Source organism: Neltuma alba, unplaced genomic scaffold, assembly GCF_004799145.2.
Source record: "Neltuma alba isolate B1F8T4 unplaced genomic scaffold, ASM479914v2 tig00012666_pilon, whole genome shotgun sequence".
Classification (NCBI taxonomy): domain Eukaryota; kingdom Viridiplantae; phylum Streptophyta; class Magnoliopsida; order Fabales; family Fabaceae; genus Neltuma; species Neltuma alba.
Genome location: NW_021637099.1, coordinates 3,699 through 22,796, shown reverse-complemented (window position 1 = coordinate 22,796; position 19,098 = coordinate 3,699). Strand labels below are relative to the sequence as shown.

The 19,098-nt window shown below is 38.5% G+C and overlaps 4 protein-coding genes across 4 annotated transcripts; 2 read left to right on the top strand and 2 right to left on the bottom strand.

Annotated features, from left to right (window-relative positions):
- Positions 1-2,277: 2,277 nt before the first annotated feature.
- Positions 2,278-6,328, top strand: LOC114729722 (probable carbohydrate esterase At4g34215). Its single transcript, XM_028916755.1, has 2 exons — positions 2,278-3,004; positions 5,901-6,328. The coding sequence occupies exons 1-2, from the start codon at positions 2,423-2,425 to the stop codon at positions 6,153-6,155; spliced, it is 837 nt and encodes a 278-aa protein (XP_028772588.1). The 5' UTR covers positions 2,278-2,422; the 3' UTR covers positions 6,156-6,328.
- A 23-nt stretch (positions 6,329-6,351) lies between these two features.
- On the bottom strand, positions 6,352-10,517 carry LOC114729724 (protein DCL homolog, chloroplastic-like). The gene is made up of 6 exons (XM_028916757.1): positions 10,231-10,517; positions 10,025-10,139; positions 8,285-8,791; positions 7,911-8,183; positions 7,505-7,655; positions 6,352-7,309 (listed from the first exon to the last, which is right to left on the bottom strand). Exons 1-3 carry the CDS (start codon positions 10,515-10,517, stop codon positions 8,621-8,623), a joined length of 573 nt encoding a protein of 190 aa, XP_028772590.1. The 3' UTR covers positions 6,352-7,309; positions 7,505-7,655; positions 7,911-8,183; positions 8,285-8,620.
- An 828-nt stretch (positions 10,518-11,345) lies between these two features.
- On the top strand, positions 11,346-13,230 carry LOC114729720 (F-box protein At1g47056). The gene has a single exon (XM_028916752.1). The coding sequence runs from the start codon at positions 11,561-11,563 to the stop codon at positions 13,169-13,171; it is 1,611 nt and encodes a 536-aa protein (XP_028772585.1). The 5' UTR covers positions 11,346-11,560; the 3' UTR covers positions 13,172-13,230.
- A 2,113-nt stretch (positions 13,231-15,343) lies between these two features.
- On the bottom strand, positions 15,344-18,449 carry LOC114729728 (mannose-P-dolichol utilization defect 1 protein homolog 2-like). The gene is made up of 8 exons (XM_028916760.1): positions 18,233-18,449; positions 17,658-17,811; positions 17,278-17,350; positions 17,115-17,181; positions 16,918-16,977; positions 16,419-16,479; positions 16,294-16,335; positions 15,344-15,699 (listed from the first exon to the last, which is right to left on the bottom strand). The coding sequence occupies exons 1-8, from the start codon at positions 18,377-18,379 to the stop codon at positions 15,596-15,598; spliced, it is 708 nt and encodes a 235-aa protein (XP_028772593.1). The 5' UTR covers positions 18,380-18,449; the 3' UTR covers positions 15,344-15,595.
- Between the last annotated feature and the right edge of the window lie 649 nt (positions 18,450-19,098).

Genomic DNA, 19,098 nt, shown 5'->3' with positions numbered 1-19,098 from the left:
TGTCAATAATACTGTGTTGGTTTTTGATGTTGCGTGTGCTTTTAAATATTACTGGACTATAACCACGACATTCTTGGCGTTTACGTGTGAAATTTTAAATTAGAAGTGTGGCTTTACTGATTGGTTAGCTTCAGTTAATCATGCGTTGATGCGATCCTGTAGAGCTATGTTAACTGGCTGTGAGTCCTGTAGCCTTCAAAACTGGGACCTTTTGCTATTGTCAACTATCATTTCTATAGGTCCGCTTTCCTACAACTTACAAACAGGTTATATGGAATTGAGGAGAAAGCAAGGAGAATGTTACCTGGCCAGGCCAGATGTCTAATTGATTGAGTGAACATAGATGTTTTTAATTAAGTGTTTGAAGAACATATATTCTACCCTCTCAAAGTAAATAGACTCTTGGTAACTTGACGAATGAGGTTTGTTTAGTTTCGATTAAAGTATCTTAATACAGATGACAAGGCGGGCACAAATTCATGAATCAATTAGTTAATCTGGATGGATATTGACTTTGTTTGAGGCGACCCGTCAACTTAAGTGAGTGAGTTAGGCGAAAGGGGAGCTTTTCAAGGATAGCTGTGGGAGGAGCAGGTACATGGTGACGTAATCGCTGATTCGGCTCTCATGCTTGTTTGGATTAACGACTTATAAGTAAGATAAAAATTTTTTTCCACATATTTATTTTCATAAATCACAATTAAAAAAAATGCTTCTACATTATTCCAAGCAGGCCTGTGGATATGCGCCCCTTCCACAAGCGCATGGCCATTGCCCCATAAGGTCCGAGGGCCACCTGAATGTGGGTTTGATCAATATCGGCCCATTTTCTATATGTATAAAGATCTTATATTTAGGACTGGAAGAGTAATATTTTATGGTGATCCAAAATCCAAAATAAAAAAATACCAATTCTGATAAAATTAATAAAATAATCATTTTTATTGTTTATAAATGTGGAATGTTTTAATTAGTAAACGTTTAAGTGAAGGCACAAAATAGCAGAAAGCTCGTATTTACTTTTTGGCTTTGAGAGACCCATAATTCTTGTGGATTATTTGTACTATGTTATAATAATAGACTGTCATTATATTTTAAAAAAATTAATATAGTTTAAAATTTTTCTTAGGCTGTATAAAATATACTGAAAATATCTTATAAATAGAACTAAAAATGTGTTATAATGCTGAAAGTCATATTTTTCTTTTATTTAATCAGTTCAAGAAGTGAAAATATGAAAATAGACAAACTATTCAGCAGTGAAGAAATATTTACGGGTGTACTCAAATTTCCTTTGACACTAGATTTTTGAAAAATCATTATATAGCATCCTTTCAGCCATAAAAACTCAACCATACAACTCAAGCATTTGGGGCCTTAGGATAAAAAAATGAAGAAGGGCCTTCAGCCAAAAGAAACGTTCAACGAGACAAATCAAGGGTAATGATACGGGTCTCTGCCGTACGCGACCCACTACTACGTCGCCAGAAATATCTTCTACGCCCCCTCCTCCGGGTCACCGGGACCGTCTTCCACGAAACAACGACGTGTGCGTTTATGGCTGTCAGGTCCCCATTGAATGAAGCTGCCTTGATGACGTAAAACAGGATCGGAGGGCAGGGGGACAAAAGAGAGAGTAGACGAGGGAGAACAACTTTATTACCAATTTTTAATTCAATAATAATAAAGAGAGTATATTTTTTAAAATAATTATATAAGTCATATTTTCTCGGCAGAAGTGATATGCACATATTATTTTCATCAGAATTTTAGATAACACTGTACAAGAAACTATACTTTTAGATAACATTGGCCCACTTCCGATTTTATTATTAATAAATTTTATGCAATTCAAAGAAAGTGGATAACAAAAATTTAATGAAAAAATACTAATATTTTACGGTGATCCAAAATCCAAAATAAAAAAATACCAATTCTGATAAAATTAATAAAATAATCATTTTTATTGTCTATAAATGGGGAATGTTTTAATTAGTAAACGTTTAAGAAATTAATCAGATGACATGATGTTTTTAGCGCACATAAATATTAAAATTTAAATGTTGTTACTCTGATATGTTGAAATATAATATAACTAATTTTCATCATGTATCTTAAAGGGAATCAAATACTATATATTTAAGGATAGGAATAAAATAAAGAAGACGCCAGCCAAATTGTGTGGGAAATCCTGAATCTATTTGATACTACCGAACAGCAGTAACAAAATGCCCCGCAAAATAGGCTAAAAAACAAATCGCCATTTTATCGTGTAATAATAACTGTCAAAAATAAAAATTGGATCGCGTTGCCGTCTCGAGAGGTGCGAAGAATATAGCTTCCATTAAGTTAAATAGCGTCTTAGATTTGGGAAACGGCAACAGATCAGAATACAGCAGGTGACCATCTCGTACCCACGAGGATGGCTTCCATCTTGTTATGGTTGCTGGGAGTAATAATTGCAACAGAGGGAGGGGTAGTGAGGCCTCAAGTGGAAGCGCAGAAAACCATATTTATACTGGCGGGACAGAGCAACATGGCCGGGAGGGGAGGCGTGGCGAACGTCTGGGACGGGGTGGTGCCGGTGCAGTGCCGTGAGAACCCGTCCATCCTGCGGCTGAGCGCAGGATTGGAGTGGGTGGAGGCGAAGGAGCCGCTGCATCGGGACATAGAGGCGACGGAGACCGGGATCGGGCCGGGCATGGCATTCGCGAATCGGATCTTGAAGAAGAAGCCTGAACTGGCGGTGGTGGGGCTGGTGCCGTGCGCCGTAGGAGGCACAAACATAAGCGAATGGGAACGAGGAAGAGAGCTGTACAATCATATGATGAGGAGAGCTAAGGCATCGGTGAGAAGTGGCGGAAGTATCAGTGCGTTGCTGTGGTATCAAGGCGAATCTGACACTATCAATCTCACAGATGCTCAGGCATACGGCACCAGACTCCGCAAGTTTTTCTCCGACGTTCGTGCTGACCTCCAGTCTCCGTTGCTTCCTATCGTCCAGGTCTTCTTTTTATTTTATTTTTATTTCTTTTAATCTCCCCAGTAATTTCATTTATTTATTCTTTCTTTTAGTATGCTTGGAAACAATTTCTTTGGCGTGCCTTCGACATATGGGTATGGCATTTATAGGTCCGCCCTGCTTATTAATTATGATCATACTGCAAATTGGTATATATGAAACCGAAAAGGAAATTAAGACGCTCAGATCTTTAGGGTGTTGAGAAGAGATTTTCAGCCACCCCTTCCACTAACAAACTAAGAGTGTTTTGTTATAAACAAAACCATAATTTTGAAAGTTTTTCACGGCATAGTTTTGATTGGGACAGGTCTTAATTTCAACCGTGGCCACTTGTTTTGCGTATGTTACGCACTAGGTATAATAATACGATATTGACAACGAACACCCATCCACAGGGATGGGGTCTTCCCTCACCCTAGTCCACGCTAACAGATTCAACGGCAATATCTTATTTTAATTTTTATGATATAACCAGTGATTTAAAACTTGGACTGGACTGGCCGGTTAGACCGTCAGCCGGTGCCCACTGCGGCTCGTTCCAACTGGTTAGCTCGTTCTACCGTTTGAGCTGTTTCAAGCCGCCCTTTAGACCGGAAGCCGGTATTAACCGGAGAGCCGGGACGGTTTTGGAAAAACCGAACGGCCAAACTCTTTCTCACTACGAACGCTTGAAAAAACAAATAGTACATAGGGTGTGTTTGGATGAAACCAAACCGTGGTTTGGAAAAGTGATTCCAGAGAATAGATTCTGGGAAGAATAGATTTTGGAAAAAATAGATTTTATGAAAAAGTGATTTTGAGAAGTGAGAGTGTTTGGATAGTTGTTATTAGAAGCACTTTTTATATATACAAATTACTAAAAAAAAAGAAATAAGTTAATATGATAATTACAAAAAAAATAGATTTTATGATATATTTTAATTTAGAGGAATAAAATTGTTAATACTCCTCCGGTCCTAATTATAAGACCCAATTGGCTTATTTGAGGAGATTAAAGAAGTAAGTTAAGTTGGTTATTTATAATAAATAAGTGTTGTCATTCCTAAAATATCCTTGCTAATTAAGTATATTGGCTAAAACTATCATTATTAGAAGGATTATCTTGGAAAAAAATGCATAAATATAAGAGACAAAATGGATTGGGGTCTTATAATTAGGACCAAATAAAAAGTCAAATAGGGTCTTATAATAAGGATCGGAGGAGTAATATATTTTTTATTAACATAATTAATAATACATAAGATAATATAATTAATTAATAATTAATATGTATATATATTTATAAAATATAAGATTAAATATGTTTATAAAAAAATATGTTTATAAAAAAAATAACAAGATACATACATATCATATAGGCTCTCACACTCTCTCTTTTTTCTCCAAAAGCAAAAATTTTTTGCTTTTTCCAAAACTATAGTTTTGGAGCCAAAACCATGGTTTGGCCCAAAACCATGATTTTGGTTTTTGAGAGGGGTGTTTGGGTAGCATTTTGTGCAAACCATAGTTTGGAAGCCCAAACTATGGTTTACAAGTGCATCCAAACGGTGCCATAGTCTCACTCACACACCAACTCAAGATCTGTTCCTGAAATACGAAGAAGAAAAGAAAAGGAAGAAATATTGAAGAAGAGAACAGGACATGCTTGCTGGAAGAAGAAGATGATGAAAGAAGAAGAAAAAAGCTCGTCACTTTTATTCTGCAAATCGAGGGGTTGAAACCACCGTGCATAAATACACTCTAAAAATTAGAAGCCATCTGGTCTTACTTCTATTGTTGCACCGTCAAAAATTTAAAAGAAAGACTGACAGAAAAGACATCACTTTTATGCCCCGCAGTTGGAAAATGAAGAATTAAAAACTGAAAAGAAACGACATCGTTGTTTGTAAGGATAGAAAAAGCCATCTGACATGTATTAATTGCACTGAAAGAGTTGGCCCAAAAAAACGGAGTGAAATGATTTAAAAAAGAAAACTACGCTAAAAAGGAAATTTAAAATAGTACTATTATAATATCATATTCAAAGGGTACAATGCTAAAAAAAAATTATTTCAATAGTTTTATTGTGTTGGGAGTTGAGAATTAGGATATATATTATTACACGTGTGTTTGTTTATTTTTATTCTCAAGTCACACAATAATTTCTATATCTATTTTTATATTTATATTATTAAATAAGTATATAATATTATTTTTAATTTAATTATTACGTCACCGGTCCGACCGATCCGACTATTTGAACCGTGACCCACTAGGTTTTTCAATTCAATATCCGGTCTGGCTTTTAAAACATTGGTTATAACTAATTGAATTATCTTATTTACGTCAAGCAGGAGCGGCATAACAATTGAGAATTTCATGAATCCAGAATGAAATATAGGGAAATCAATATAATCCAGACCGTAATATAGCCAAATTAAATGTGGTAATATAATCCGACCAGATTTCATCATAGTGGATTGCAAATAAAGTTAGCCTATCACCGCCTGTATTTTGAATTCATAGTTTTTATAGAAATAGTCTTGTTGATTGCGCCTTCCTAGACGGCATTACTCCTGATTCTTCTTAGTCAACCAATCGTGCTGACTTCTTCAGATGTATTATTCCGTTATAAAAACCATCATCGACATGTAAATATTAAACAAACCACACAATTCATAAATCATAAACGGAATGAAATAACAAACATTTTAAAATGTTACAAAAGAAAACGTGTAGGATGGATGAGCTGAACGTTCCTAATAAAGAAAGAGACTAATGTGGAACACCAACTGCACTACTGTAGGTTGTATTGATAATTAAGTAACATGTATTTTTCATGGGGTAGTTAGCTGATAATGATATAACAATAACAATAACAGTGTTTTTGGGTTGACAGGTGGCTCTGGCGTCGGGTATTGGCCCATACGTGGAGACGGTGAGAGAAGCCCAGTTAGGGATGGACCTTCTGAACCTGAGGACCGTTGACGCCAAGGGCTTGGCACTAGAGTCTGATGGGCTTCATCTGTCGACCCCAGCCCAGGTCCATCTGGGTCAAATGATGGCCGACGCACTCCTTCGCTTCCTACCCACCCCATCGCATGCTCAAGCTCCTCACCCTAACCAGGCCCCTCCCCCTCAAAGGCCTTCTTAATTTTCCTCTTCTTCCCAGTTTTCTTATAGTCCTTTCCCCCTCCCTTTCTCCTTGTGATTTTTCTTACTATTATTCCGTTACGCAACAAGACTTCGTCTATGAAAAGTATAGCTGTAAAACGTCTCTCTTTTTGAGGAAAACAAAAATGAAAGCAGAAGAATTGTTACTTCTCACCATGCAACAATAAACACGATCATGGTAGGTAAACTTAGTGAATTGTATGCGGTTAAAATAAAATATATATACAAAATGTGTCCGCAACAGTATATTGTATCATAGAAGGGAGAAAGTGGGGCATGAGGGGTTATAGTGGCGGATGATTGGTCCCTAGTTGAATGAAAGACAGCCACCTGTGCGGAATATGAGGTTGAAGAGAAGTGCGATCATTACTGACAGAGGGGGCCGTTGGGATTAAATTATGAGGAAGACATGCACACACACACACGCACACGCACGTACATATTAGACAGACAATTAATTAATTTAGGACCACATGGCCTTTTGTTTTAGGTATCGTATGTAAGGTCCCGGCGAGAGCATTATATATCTGAACCAAAAAGGAAAAGCAGGACTCGCTTTTGTTCAAGTCCTTGTCCATATCTGCATATCTGGATTCCTGAGTTACTGGACCTGACTTATCTATGTACTACAGTCACTTGCAGTGGAGAATGACCGCACATTAATCCTGCATTAGCACATCATAATGTACATGCAGTATTCTACTCCAAAGATGCTGGTCGCCACGAAGCAAGTTGAGTTGCAAGATCCCATTTTTCAGCTGAATTCCAGCTGACTAAAGCATCAGAACATTAACTAGTTTCCACCTCTTAATGTACGAGTCGCCTGTATTTGCCAATGTGGGGATGATAATGTACCATTCCAACTTTACTACCTTCATAAGCCCCGTAGGCTAGCATCCATCCCCTTTTTATCAGCAAGTCCCGCGTTGAGGGAACGGTAATGGTAGGGGCGTTTGAGGGAGTTGACGATGGTGAAACTCGGTGGAACTTGTGATTATTATGGACAGGGGACGGCGAGGGGGAATTACATTATGAGGAAGGCATATGACAGGGAATTTAGGATCCCACGGCCTTTTTCGCATCCCATCATGTAAGGTGTCGGGGATGTGGAACTTACTTCTATTTACTTCCCAGCTGCAATGGAGAATGACCAGACATTAACTCTCTATCTGCAAATCTTAATGTATATACAGTATTCTACTCCAAATATACTGGTCCCCAACAAGAAAGTTGAGTCTCGCAACATTCTATTTCTCAATAACATCAATTCTCTTCTTCTTCGAATCCTAGTATCGTTTTATTACCATCCAATATTAATTAATGGCTTACCCTTTAGATCCATATGTATGTCCTTTTGATGGAAGGGAGGCTTCAATGGAATTTGAAAGGCGTTGGCGCACTCATGTGCCGCGAACGTTTTATGGGCCCCATCGGAACTTGGAGGAAGCAAAGCGCACTGCGCATACCAGAAAGCTCTTCTCTGAAGAACCCCCGCTTGGGGGGGGGGGGTTTCCTTTGAAAAAAAAAATACGAGTCAGTAATATGGGATATGTAGGCATATAGACAAGCGTGTATTAAAATACTTCCTGTCCATGCATGATTTGACAGCATTTTGAATTTGATAAATAATTATAAATTTTTTAGAAATAATAATGCTAACGAATCTTGCCACTTCAATAATTTTCAAGAGTCTGCGCCGGAGAGCGTGCCGTAATGATGATGATAAAAATTTTACCCTTTGACTGTGCTTTGCTATGTGTTACGTTGATGGCCACTGATGATGGCCACGTTGCTACTGAGAACTGACTTTCTCGAAGAGAGATAAGACGTGGCAACAGAGGCATTAAAGAGGGCCTGGAGTTTGAGTTTCTAACAACGTAACGGAAATTGAATCATCTCAGTGATGGCGCTGAAGTCCTGTGCGTCATGGTTGTTAGCAACGGGAATGGTAATGCTAAGCCATTCGTCCTCACTCTGGGCAGCGGCTAAGACGAAGGACATATTTACACTGGGAGGACAGAGCAATATGTTAGATAGTAAATGTGAATGTTCTTTCAATAAGAATTTAAATTTTCAGATTGTATTGAAATAGGCAATTACGATCAATACCTCCAATTACAATGGGCAATTAATGTATTTGGGCCAAGACGTGCACCCAAAATCAGGAGCGGCTCCCCCAGCCCCCCCCCCCCAACCTCTGGGGAAAAAAAAAATTTGAAGAGCGGTTTAATTAGTTCTTAATAACAAATGATAGCAGCGGCAAATTGAAAAGTCTGTTAACTCGGAAGCCTCGCGCCTCCAGAGAGCGAAAGAGAAACTGAAAAGCAACGCAGAATAAAACATGACATTGGCGCTTAAACATCATTTTCTGGTTTCCGTGCCTGAAACTTCAAGTCAACAATTCGCCAATTTCTAATTAGTAGTCAAGTTGCAATACATACGTAATTAACTACTCTCACGCTTAAAATGTTCCCGAATAAATCTTTGGGCATGAGCTGGGTACTTAAGTCTGATGTATTCCCGAAGGCACTTCTGGTAGGAGAAGTCTATCCAGCCACCATCAGTTCTTACAACAAAAAGACACCTTGAGTTTTGATATTGCGGATGTCGATCAACCTGCAAGAACACAAGTCAAATATACCACTGCACTTGCTGGCCACTTTGAAAAAGAAACAGAGCAACTCTTTTATATAATAAGAAGGATTTGCTCAAGCTCAATAATCTTGGTGCGGGGGTGCCACTCGATGTAAAACTACATGAGCAGTACATGATATTTGGAAAACAAGGATTACGGTTAACGCCAGAAAAGTTCATGGTAGAACTCCTAGAATAGCCCGAGAGAGTAATCTATGTATCAGTGACGGCTTAAACCTCAATGCAATTAAGTATAGCTACATATTTTTACGCACAATTACTTTCCTCTCTTGATATGTCTATAGGCAGCGTATTTCAATGCATTTAATCTAATCGAAGTGATACCTAGTTGGTGTTGTCATGAAATTGCTCATTATAGCATCATTTCTGAAGACATCCTAGTTTCGTTTGATGACATTTAATCCAATTTGCAGAATTTGCAACAAAGGAATTTCATGATTGTCGCCATTTTTTCTGCCTTTTCCTACATTACTAGCAACATTTTGAGGGTTCATTCAGAAAGGAAGAACATCGAACGATTGAACCATACAGAATATAGTCCACAAAGATTTCCCCATCAAATATCAAGGATAAAGTACGGACTAATGCCAAGAGACGCTAACGAGCATTCGGCATATTTTGTAGCTCGAGTTCATAAGATGAAGTTTTTTCCCCCCTTAATATACAGTCATCAAAGGCAGAGGTAAGGCCTACATCTAATACTTACTGGCAGCATGACCATGTAGAACCGGGTATCAGCATTATAGCAGATTATATGCTTTATCACTCAAACTATGAAATATAAAATCATACTTGGGCCAATTCGAGACAACAAAATAAAAATAACAAAAATTCAGTCACTGCACTGGAATGTAGAGTCAAAGCACACCATAATGAGAATGTTATAGGTCCCACCAAAGTTGGCCTCGGAATTAAATAAAGCTGAAAGTATTCAGAGAGAAAGATGGCACAGCTGATCCCGTGGATGTTCCTATAGAAGTGGTAACGTTACTCATAGCTAGCATATTCTGAACCAAATACAAGCAACTAGGTTGTAAATAAACCGACATTCTATAATCTACTGGAAAGTAATCAGTGACGTGGCATTAATTAATTAATAAAATTAAAAAGAAACGAGCATGGCTATATATTTCTGCTTGGTGGCTTACACAAGGAAATGAAAGCAAAGTTATACTATTGCAGTGAAAAGCTTACCATAATGGATTGAATGCCACATGCAACTTTATCTTGGAAACGTGGATGGTAGGCAAGAAGGTTATCAGCCACAGCTTTCTCATCCTCAACAGTCAGTCTCTCCCCATCCATGTACCTAACTAAGGAAATCAACTGAGAAGTCAGGGAGAGGGAATTGAGAAAGGAGAATGATTGAGGCAGCATGGCGTGAGGAATGTTTTACCTACCTAGGTGAGTGAAGAATATGCTTGGTGAGCAGAAGGATAGGCTCAATGTCCCTGAGGATCTCCGCTTCTTTGTTTCTCCATTTCCGATAATCCCACGTCGCCTCCCTTGGGCTTGGCGTCGGCGAGTTAGCTCTCAGACTCCCCATATTAACACCACTCACTTTCTCTTCTGCTTGTCGCCAATATGCTATACTGCGGCATACCGGATGAGGTCTCGCACCGATTCCGCCGGTGATCCCTTGGTAGTTAAGCCCCTGAATTCCACTGAGAAGAAGACGAGCTGCCATTTCAGTTTATTTTCTTCAAGGAATCGGTTAGACACCAAATATTATCTCCCCCATTTTATTCATATTTTTTGGGCTTTGGGTTCTGAAAAATTGGACCAAACTATTCTGGGCTAGGCCCATGTAGCTTGACTCTGGACTCCTTTTTAGTGCCTCTGGACCTCTAGTTTTAAACAGGATGAACAGGTACCATATTTAGGGATCTCCTAATGCGTGCCTGTCTCATTAATTGACTACAGATTAAATAACGACATAAAAATAGGCAGGCGATGATTATTATATGATCTGATAAGATTGAATTAGTGTCGTTTTAACATTAAAAAAGAAAGCATCATCCTCAACATCATCGCTGATGCTTGCAACTGATATGAAAGCTGCATGCTACGGTAGAATTCGGGCCTCAAACTTGCCGAAGATCAAATTTTGTTCACATCTTGCTGTAGATTCAATATTGGACGTCAGTTATCGTGCATATTGAAACTGATGGTAAGAGGCGATGATGATCTGTTTTGTGCGCAGAAGATTGCAGAAACGTGTGTGATCTTCAACAAGGGAAGGGCTGATTTGATAGTTCAACGTTCAAGGCTTATCCAACCTGCATTACGTGCCTGTGTTATGTTTCAATATTTTTTTATTTGTACATATAAAATGGTCTATTTCAGTGAATGACGTGCCTGCACGGCGTAACAACCGTATTGATTACCCACTTCCTTATCTGGAAAATTTTTCTCATACTTACACGTGTACTCACCACAAAAATCCTCATATTTAATTAAAAATAAAAATAGAAGTCGCCAATGTGAGGGAGGGGCCATGTCATTAGTCCCGTGAGCTGGTCCGCACGGGATATTGCTTTTTTGAAAAATTTCAAGACCGACGAAAGCTTGACAGACTCCAGAAAGGCGGAATGAAATCTGCGTTCATGTCCGTCTCGGAAAATTTGGAACCCGCGCTCCGCGACATGAGAACCTCTGCCTTTCCCTCCGCCGAGCTCCACTGAGATTGTGGCTGCTCATCTCCTCCGTCTTTCCCAGAAATCGCCGTGGATGGGCCAGGCAACGTCCACGCCCGCAATTGCGTGCCGTCGCCAAAATTCTCACGGCTCCCGCTCCAAGACCAGATCAACGGCCCTGGTTTCTCCGATGCTCGCCGATGACTGCGACGATTCCTTTCATGAGGTTGTCGATTCCGTCCCTGACTTCATCTCTGATCTTCCCGATGAGTGCCTGGCTTGCATTTTTCAGTCGCTGAGCTCCGCCGACCGCAACCGCTGCTCTCTGGTATGCCGGCGGTGGCTCAGGATCGAGGGCCAGAGCCGTCACCGTCTCTCCCTCAACGCACCATCGGATCTCCTCCCCGTTATTCCTTCACTTTTCTCTCGTTTCGATTCCGTCACGAAGCTCGCTTTAAAATGCGACCGTAGATCTGTGAGCATTGGGGACGAGGCGCTTCTCCTCATTTCTGAACGATGCCCTAATCTGACCCGCTTAAAACTCCGGGCCTGCCGTGAACTCACGGATGCTGGCATGGGGGCCTTTGCCAAGAACTGCAAGGGTTTGAAGAAGCTTTCCTGTGGATCTTGCACTTTCGGATCCAAGGGGATGAACGCAGTGCTCGATAATTGTCCGGCTCTCGAAGAGTTATCAGTGAAGCGTCTCCGCGGAATTACCGATGCAGCTGCTGCTGAACCAATTGGACCCGGTGTCGCAGCGTCATCCCTTAAAACTCTTTGCTTGAAAGAGCTTTACAATGGACAGTGTTTTGGGTCTCTTATTCTCGGCTCAAAGAATCTAAGGACTTTGAAGCTTTTCAGGTGCTCTGGTGATTGGGATAAGCTTTTTAAACTTCTAGCGGACGGAGTGCCAAGTATGGTTGAAGTCCACCTTGAGAGGCTTCAGATTAGTGATATCGGCCTCGTGGCAATCTCGAACTGTTCGAATCTAGAAATATTGCATCTTGTCAAGACCCCTGAGTGCACAAACTTAGGGCTTGCTGCCATAGCTGATCGGTGTAAGCTACTACGTAAACTTCATATCGATGGATGGAAGGCTAATCGTATAGGTGATGAAGGTTTGATGGCAGTTGCTAGATGTTGCCCTAATCTGCAAGAACTGGTCCTTATTGGTGTTAATCCCACTAAAGCGAGCTTGGAAATGCTGGCATCCAATTGCCATAATCTAGAGAGACTGGCGCTATGTGGAAGTGATACAGTTGGTGATGATGAGATATCGTGCATTGCTGCAAAATGTATAGCCCTGAAGAAACTCTGTATTAAGAGCTGCCCCGTCTCTGATCATGGCATGGAAGCACTAGCTAGTGGATGCCCAAATTTAGTGAAAGTGAAGGTTAAGAAGTGTAAGGGTGTAACACTTGAAGGTGCAGATTGGTTGAGATTAAGTAGGGCATCACTTGCTGTTAATCTAGATACTGGCGAAACTGAACAGCAGGATGCCAGTGCTAGTGATGGTGCAGCGCAGGATAACGCCGGAGAATTTCAACCAATCCCCAGTCAAGCAGCAGCATCGGCCACTATTGCATCCAGCAGTTCTGGCCGATCTACATTCAAGTCAAGGTTAGGACTTTTGTCTGGGAAGAGTTTAGTGGCTTGCACTTTAAGAAGGTGGGCAAGTGGCAATAGTAGTTCCCGGCATGTTTAAACGCGGAAACTTGAATAATATGCCAAAGCAAAAGCAATCCTAACCTTTGTTCAGTTTCATCATTGTGTTGTATCACTTGATTTTCTCTCGTTATATCTAAATTTCATTCATGCTGTGTGCTGTTGATTGTTTTTTGAGTTGAATCTTCACAGCTGGAAGTGACAATCACATTTTTTTACTCCCAAATTTCTTTGGTGGCTGGTGCTGCCCAAGGACAGTACATCTTATCAATTAGATAGATGGGAAGCTGACCCTCTTTGTCATGGAGGTTGAGGCTGATCGATGTCTAAAAGTGTTACATTGCTACAATTTGTTAAATGTTTTGTATCTAATGAGAGAAGATATACTTTACTTCTGCTTTTTCACGGGCGAGAAGAATGGTTGGTAAAAAAACTATTGTCGTGCGGTTTGATGCTCTAGCAATTATGTTGGCATCTGTTTCTTGTGCTGTTTTCTTTTTCCTTTTGGTTTTTCCTTTTCGTCGCGATTTATGCGGTTATTTTTCAAAGCAATTGATATCTTGTACGATTAATAGACTGTTTTTGCATGAGTATGGCATGAGTTACCTCTCCCGGCTGAAGCCTGAAGGTGGTGGCATTTACTAGAATCGATGTTCAGATAAAAGGCGATAGCAGGACTACTATTTTTGTTTGATATAACCTTCCTTTTCTTTTTATTTTGTTGGTCTTAAATCCACCTTCCTCCTTATCTGCCCCATTTAATTATATGGCTTGTTTGGTGCAAAATAATAATCACTGTATTTGGGATTGAAGGTATTTGGAGGAACTGATCTTACTATCATTATAAGGTCTAGGTACTTTTAGATGTGACTCAAATTTATTAATGTCTCTGCAATTCCAAATTTTATTATTTACTTTCTGGCCGTACTTGCTGCTTGTGAATGGGGGCTTGTGGTAACTGTTACTTATTTCAGGACCCATTTTAATCAGTAGGAGGATTGCTAAATCTTGGTATTTAAGACACTAGAAAACCTTACGATCACAGGTTATTGGTTCTGTTAATATTAACGTTGTGTTTCTATGTGAATAGAAAATCTGTAGTGATCAAGTGCTCTTGGACGCTTGTCTTTTTGTGCTGTCTTCACTGTGATGAGCTCGTCCTGGACATGCCTGTAATTTCTATGCTTGATTCTCAGTTCTCACCTAACCAACTCTTGTTGGGAAGGTGCCGAACTGCCGCTGCCTGCAAAATTCGCAATTGCGATTGTCATGTTGGTAAGCAGGACAATTATTTAGGCGAAAGTCAACTTGTTCAATCACCCGATTGATGTATATATTAGGCATTCAGGTTGACGTGGCTTCCATTGGCTTTGATCGAGTACATGTTCAAACTACTTAATAATTGAACTATTCAAATTTGATGAGCACTTGAAATGGACGCGAACACCAGGCAAAATGACTGATGATTATTGGCTAATGATAATAATTTGTTTTTGTCAAAGCTAACAGTAAGAGTACATATTCCGCTACTGTCATTAGTGACGTGTAAGGGGGCAAATACACGAGAAAAGCCCTCCATCTAATTCATCTTTCCTTTTCTTTTTATTAAATCACTACAATATTAAGAATTATACCAATAAGTAATTTTCTTTAATTAGCCTATATTTATTTTAAAAAGAAAAGCCAATAGCACTAATTTAGTTATCTATTTCAATCAAAATCAGTCTTGGGTGGCCTAGACAAAAACACCGTAAAGGCCTGCTTGGTGCGAAACGAAAATGGGTATGGGAGGAAGCGAGAAAAAGAAAAGAGGGGAGGAGGGGGGAGTGAGAGAATGTGTACAGGAATGGAGCTATGGAGATAGGAGAACTGTCATAGATATGAGAATATTTTTTTTTTAAATGAAATTATTTGTCATCTACCGAACACGATAAAAATGCTCCTCTCATTACCTTTTTACCCCCATATTTTTAAAGAATTTCCATATACTAACCTCACCATTGGCGCAGTCTAAATAAAATGTCACCCGCAATGGACACATGGTCGTCTAAAATGAGAAGCAGTATGACAGTCGGCAAGAGTTGAGCATTCATCTGCAAAGCGTGCATGTGCCAGGAGGAGGAGATTGGAAGCACAAAGTATGGGAGAGGGGGCAGTGATGGTAAATATCAAAGCAAAACACAATGCTTAATGCAATAATAGGACCCGAATGGACAGCCATCAAGAACTTTTTGTGCAAGTCATTTTATTATAAAATAAATACGATAACTGAAACCAATATTATCGATTATGATGAGGAAGGAAACTATAACAACCTGAATCATTCCTTTTAAGTTACTGCCTGATAACCAATATTGTACAATCAATACAATAGAATCGAAAATAGTCTCCTTGAAACCAAACACAGCCTGCCTGCCTATTAGACGTTGAAAGTTGAGAACTCAGCATAAAATGACATAGAATTCTATTTGGTCTTCTTCTCCTTCCCAGCCCCAGGTTTCTGGTATATAACTATCTGACTCAAGATAGTAAAATTTGTTGCAACACCAAGTACAGAGCCCAGTATGACTTCAGAAGAATTAAGGAATCAGTCATAATTATCTCAGATATTAAAAGACGAATTCACAATAAGCAACGCTAGTGTACATCACAAAAATAAAAAAAGTAGTCACTTCAATATGGATTACGGCTAAAGAGTTGAATAAAAGGAGGCAAGTCTAAAAGGAGGACACAATTTTTAAAATTCGTAAACTAAAGAATGAGGCTTGAATAGACACAAATCTAATAAATTTATTTCATTGGAGCACATCGAAGACTTGGTAGAAACCACCATAGGGCCAATTTCCAAAAGCCAATGTTCAACTTAATTAGCAAAATATGGTATAAAAAATGTGAATGGTTCACCAGAAGGAAGCTAAAAAACTGACATGAAGTAAATGAGAAAGAAAGGTTTTCCAACTGGCTAGCTGGAAACATCAGAAAGGGCAGTAAACAAGGAACTACATTTAGACCAACAAATATAGAATATACATATGCGTGTGTGTGTGTGATGAAACAGATCTCACCTCAATATCATCAACCCCAAAAATCTTATCTTACATGCATTGATGATGACAATGAGGAAAGGACATAAAAATAATGAAAATAAGGAAGCAAGGATACCACTAGTTGGCGCATTTTCCTGTATGCTGGTAAAGACTCTGACTGCAACAAACAAGGATAAGAACATTAATTTGCAAACACCCACAAGAAGCAAAACAAATCTCATAATAACCATACAGTCTTACCCATTGAGCCTCCAAAGTTCATGAATGATGTTAAGAAACTGAGTTCCCCAGTGCTTTTGCTCTGCAAATAAATATTTGAAGCAAAAAAAAATCATGTTACAATCCCCCCCCCCCCCCAAAAAAATGGACACATCATATTAAACAGCATAAAAACTTCAGCAGTGTCAACAGAATCCAAGCCATTTATAATAATACTTTAGCCGTATGTAATTAGCCCAAAACGAATCGTAGAACTTGTAAACTGATAATAAAACTAGTAATATAAATTGAAGATAGTGGCTTCTAGAAAGTAAATAATCTCCACTTAGTTATAAAGTCACTTATCATACAGATAACTCTACAATGACGGCATTCATTCGTGAAACTTCACCAAAAAAAACAAAAAAAAGTCGTTGAAACTGCAGAGAACCCCAGTGTTTTCAGAACATATAATTACTAAAACTATTTAATTAATTTTATGGAAACTAGAAATTGCTCTCCAATTTATGGCTCCACTTACAGAAAAGTTTTTCCATATTTGCGGGATCCTGGCAAAGAGGAAAACTGCATGCTGGGATGCCTGCAACAGATAACATCATATCCACATTAGGAAATATGGACATAAAAAATTTAAAACAGAAGTAGAGAAATATACAATACGTAAGCACACGACTTTAAAGTGATGAAAATTCCAGTGCATAAGCGTTTACTACTCACATAGAGAGCTTCAAAGAGAAGAGGATTGATTTGACCAGCCAAGATAGTGGGCGCTACAGCACAATATCTGAAAACCATGTATCAAGGACAAGGTTGCGCATATTCATTTATCTTGCAGAATGAGCAGATAAGAACTTGGTGCCTTTGCAGGCAAGTAGGATACAGTAACGCCCGGATCCATGTTTTGGCACCCAATGGTTGAGAAAAGTAGTAGATTATAGCAACCAAAACTAAAGCTGTATCAGACAAGAATAGAAGGAAGCATGTCAGATTCCATTGACAATGTCAATGCACAAGAAAGCAATTCATGACGAAGAAGAGCTTTCCAAATATGCACGTTGTGTAACATGCTGATTCATGACATGAATCCTAGTCTAGTATTCTACACTAATTTCAGAACGTCAGATCTGTCTCTAAGAGTATTACATCATAACTACATGACAGTTGTGTATACATAATATTAAATAGTAATGGGCAGGATCAATGGAAGCAAGGATATATGAGAAATATGTGCAAGTAAAATTGCGGAAAATGTTAGTGCACCTTGGATTAAAAGAAACAATAGCTCCCCATAAGCTGAAAAAGGAAGCCCTTTGTGAAGACAGTAAGCTAGTGCTATGGTATAGCCAACAACTTCCAGCTCAAAAGATATCATGCTAAGGCCTCTCACACTTTTATGATTCAGAATTTTTAAGATCTGCATTTCATAATATTGAAGATAGTTGGAAATCTTGCCTGGAAAAACTAGACTTGGTTAAGCAATTCTTAGCAGCAAAATCTAAAGACCGCCCCGGCAGCACCAAGTCAATATTAGGAACAAATAAGGACAAAGATACACTAATGCGATGAATAAAATAATTGCTCAGTACAGCAGTTTCTGAGAGACACGTCCGCTATACCACTAATGATTTATCGTTCAGGAAACAGATCGCAATATTAACTACTGAAATAGAGGCCACAACGTTGTCCATACCGTTCAGTAATCACAATTGAAAGTTAAGGGCAAATATCATCGGCGAAACTTGTAAGAGATCCAATAAGAGGATCAGCGTGGGTTCTAGGGTTTCCGATCACTGTGAAAATAGGCTACTGAGAAGAATGAAAAAAGACGGGCGTACCTGGGGAAGTTTGACAGTAGTGGAAGCGGCAACGATGGCATAGCCGAGAAGCTTGGAAATAAGAGGTAGCAAGCAGTCCTTGTCTGGAAAGTGGCCATGGCGGAGAGATCCCACGGCACAGCTCACATCAATCCCCAGATAATCCATGCTCTCACAAGCAATTCCCCCAAACAATCTAACACTGTAGCACCTACTTTGCCCTGTGAATGGCTTCGGACGACGGTTATCGAAGCCTCAAATATCTGCCTAGTGCCGGGAAATCCATTTGGAAAGAAGATTTTGGCCCATAAAAGAAAAAGGATGTATTGGCGCGGAAATATTGACCCTCGTAAAAATTAACTAACATAATATTAGAAATATTAATTAAAAATAATTAATATGCAAGTACTTATAGTTTTAATTTTTAATCAGATTTCTATAATTTTTTTTACCATATCTTTATAATTTCACATATCTTTAATCAGGTCTTTATATTTTTTTTTATCAAACCCTGATTGTTTTACCTTATTTTTAATTACGTTCTTGTAGTTTTTATTCTTTATTTTATAAATAATAATATTTTATAAATAAGAAATTATTATAATAATATTATGTTAATATTATTTTAAATTTTTAGCTAAGCATATATATTATTTATTTTTCAATTCTGATTTTTATAACTATAAAATTCACATTATAATAATAAAAAATTTTAAAATTAGAATATAGTTATAAATAATTTATAGTTAATTATAATTGATTATTATGATTAATAATTAATTATTACATGATTATATTAATTATTTTGTCTAATTATATAATTATTAATTTAAAAATAAAATTAAGTTTAAAGAATAAAGTTAATAAATAATTTTTTTAATACTAGA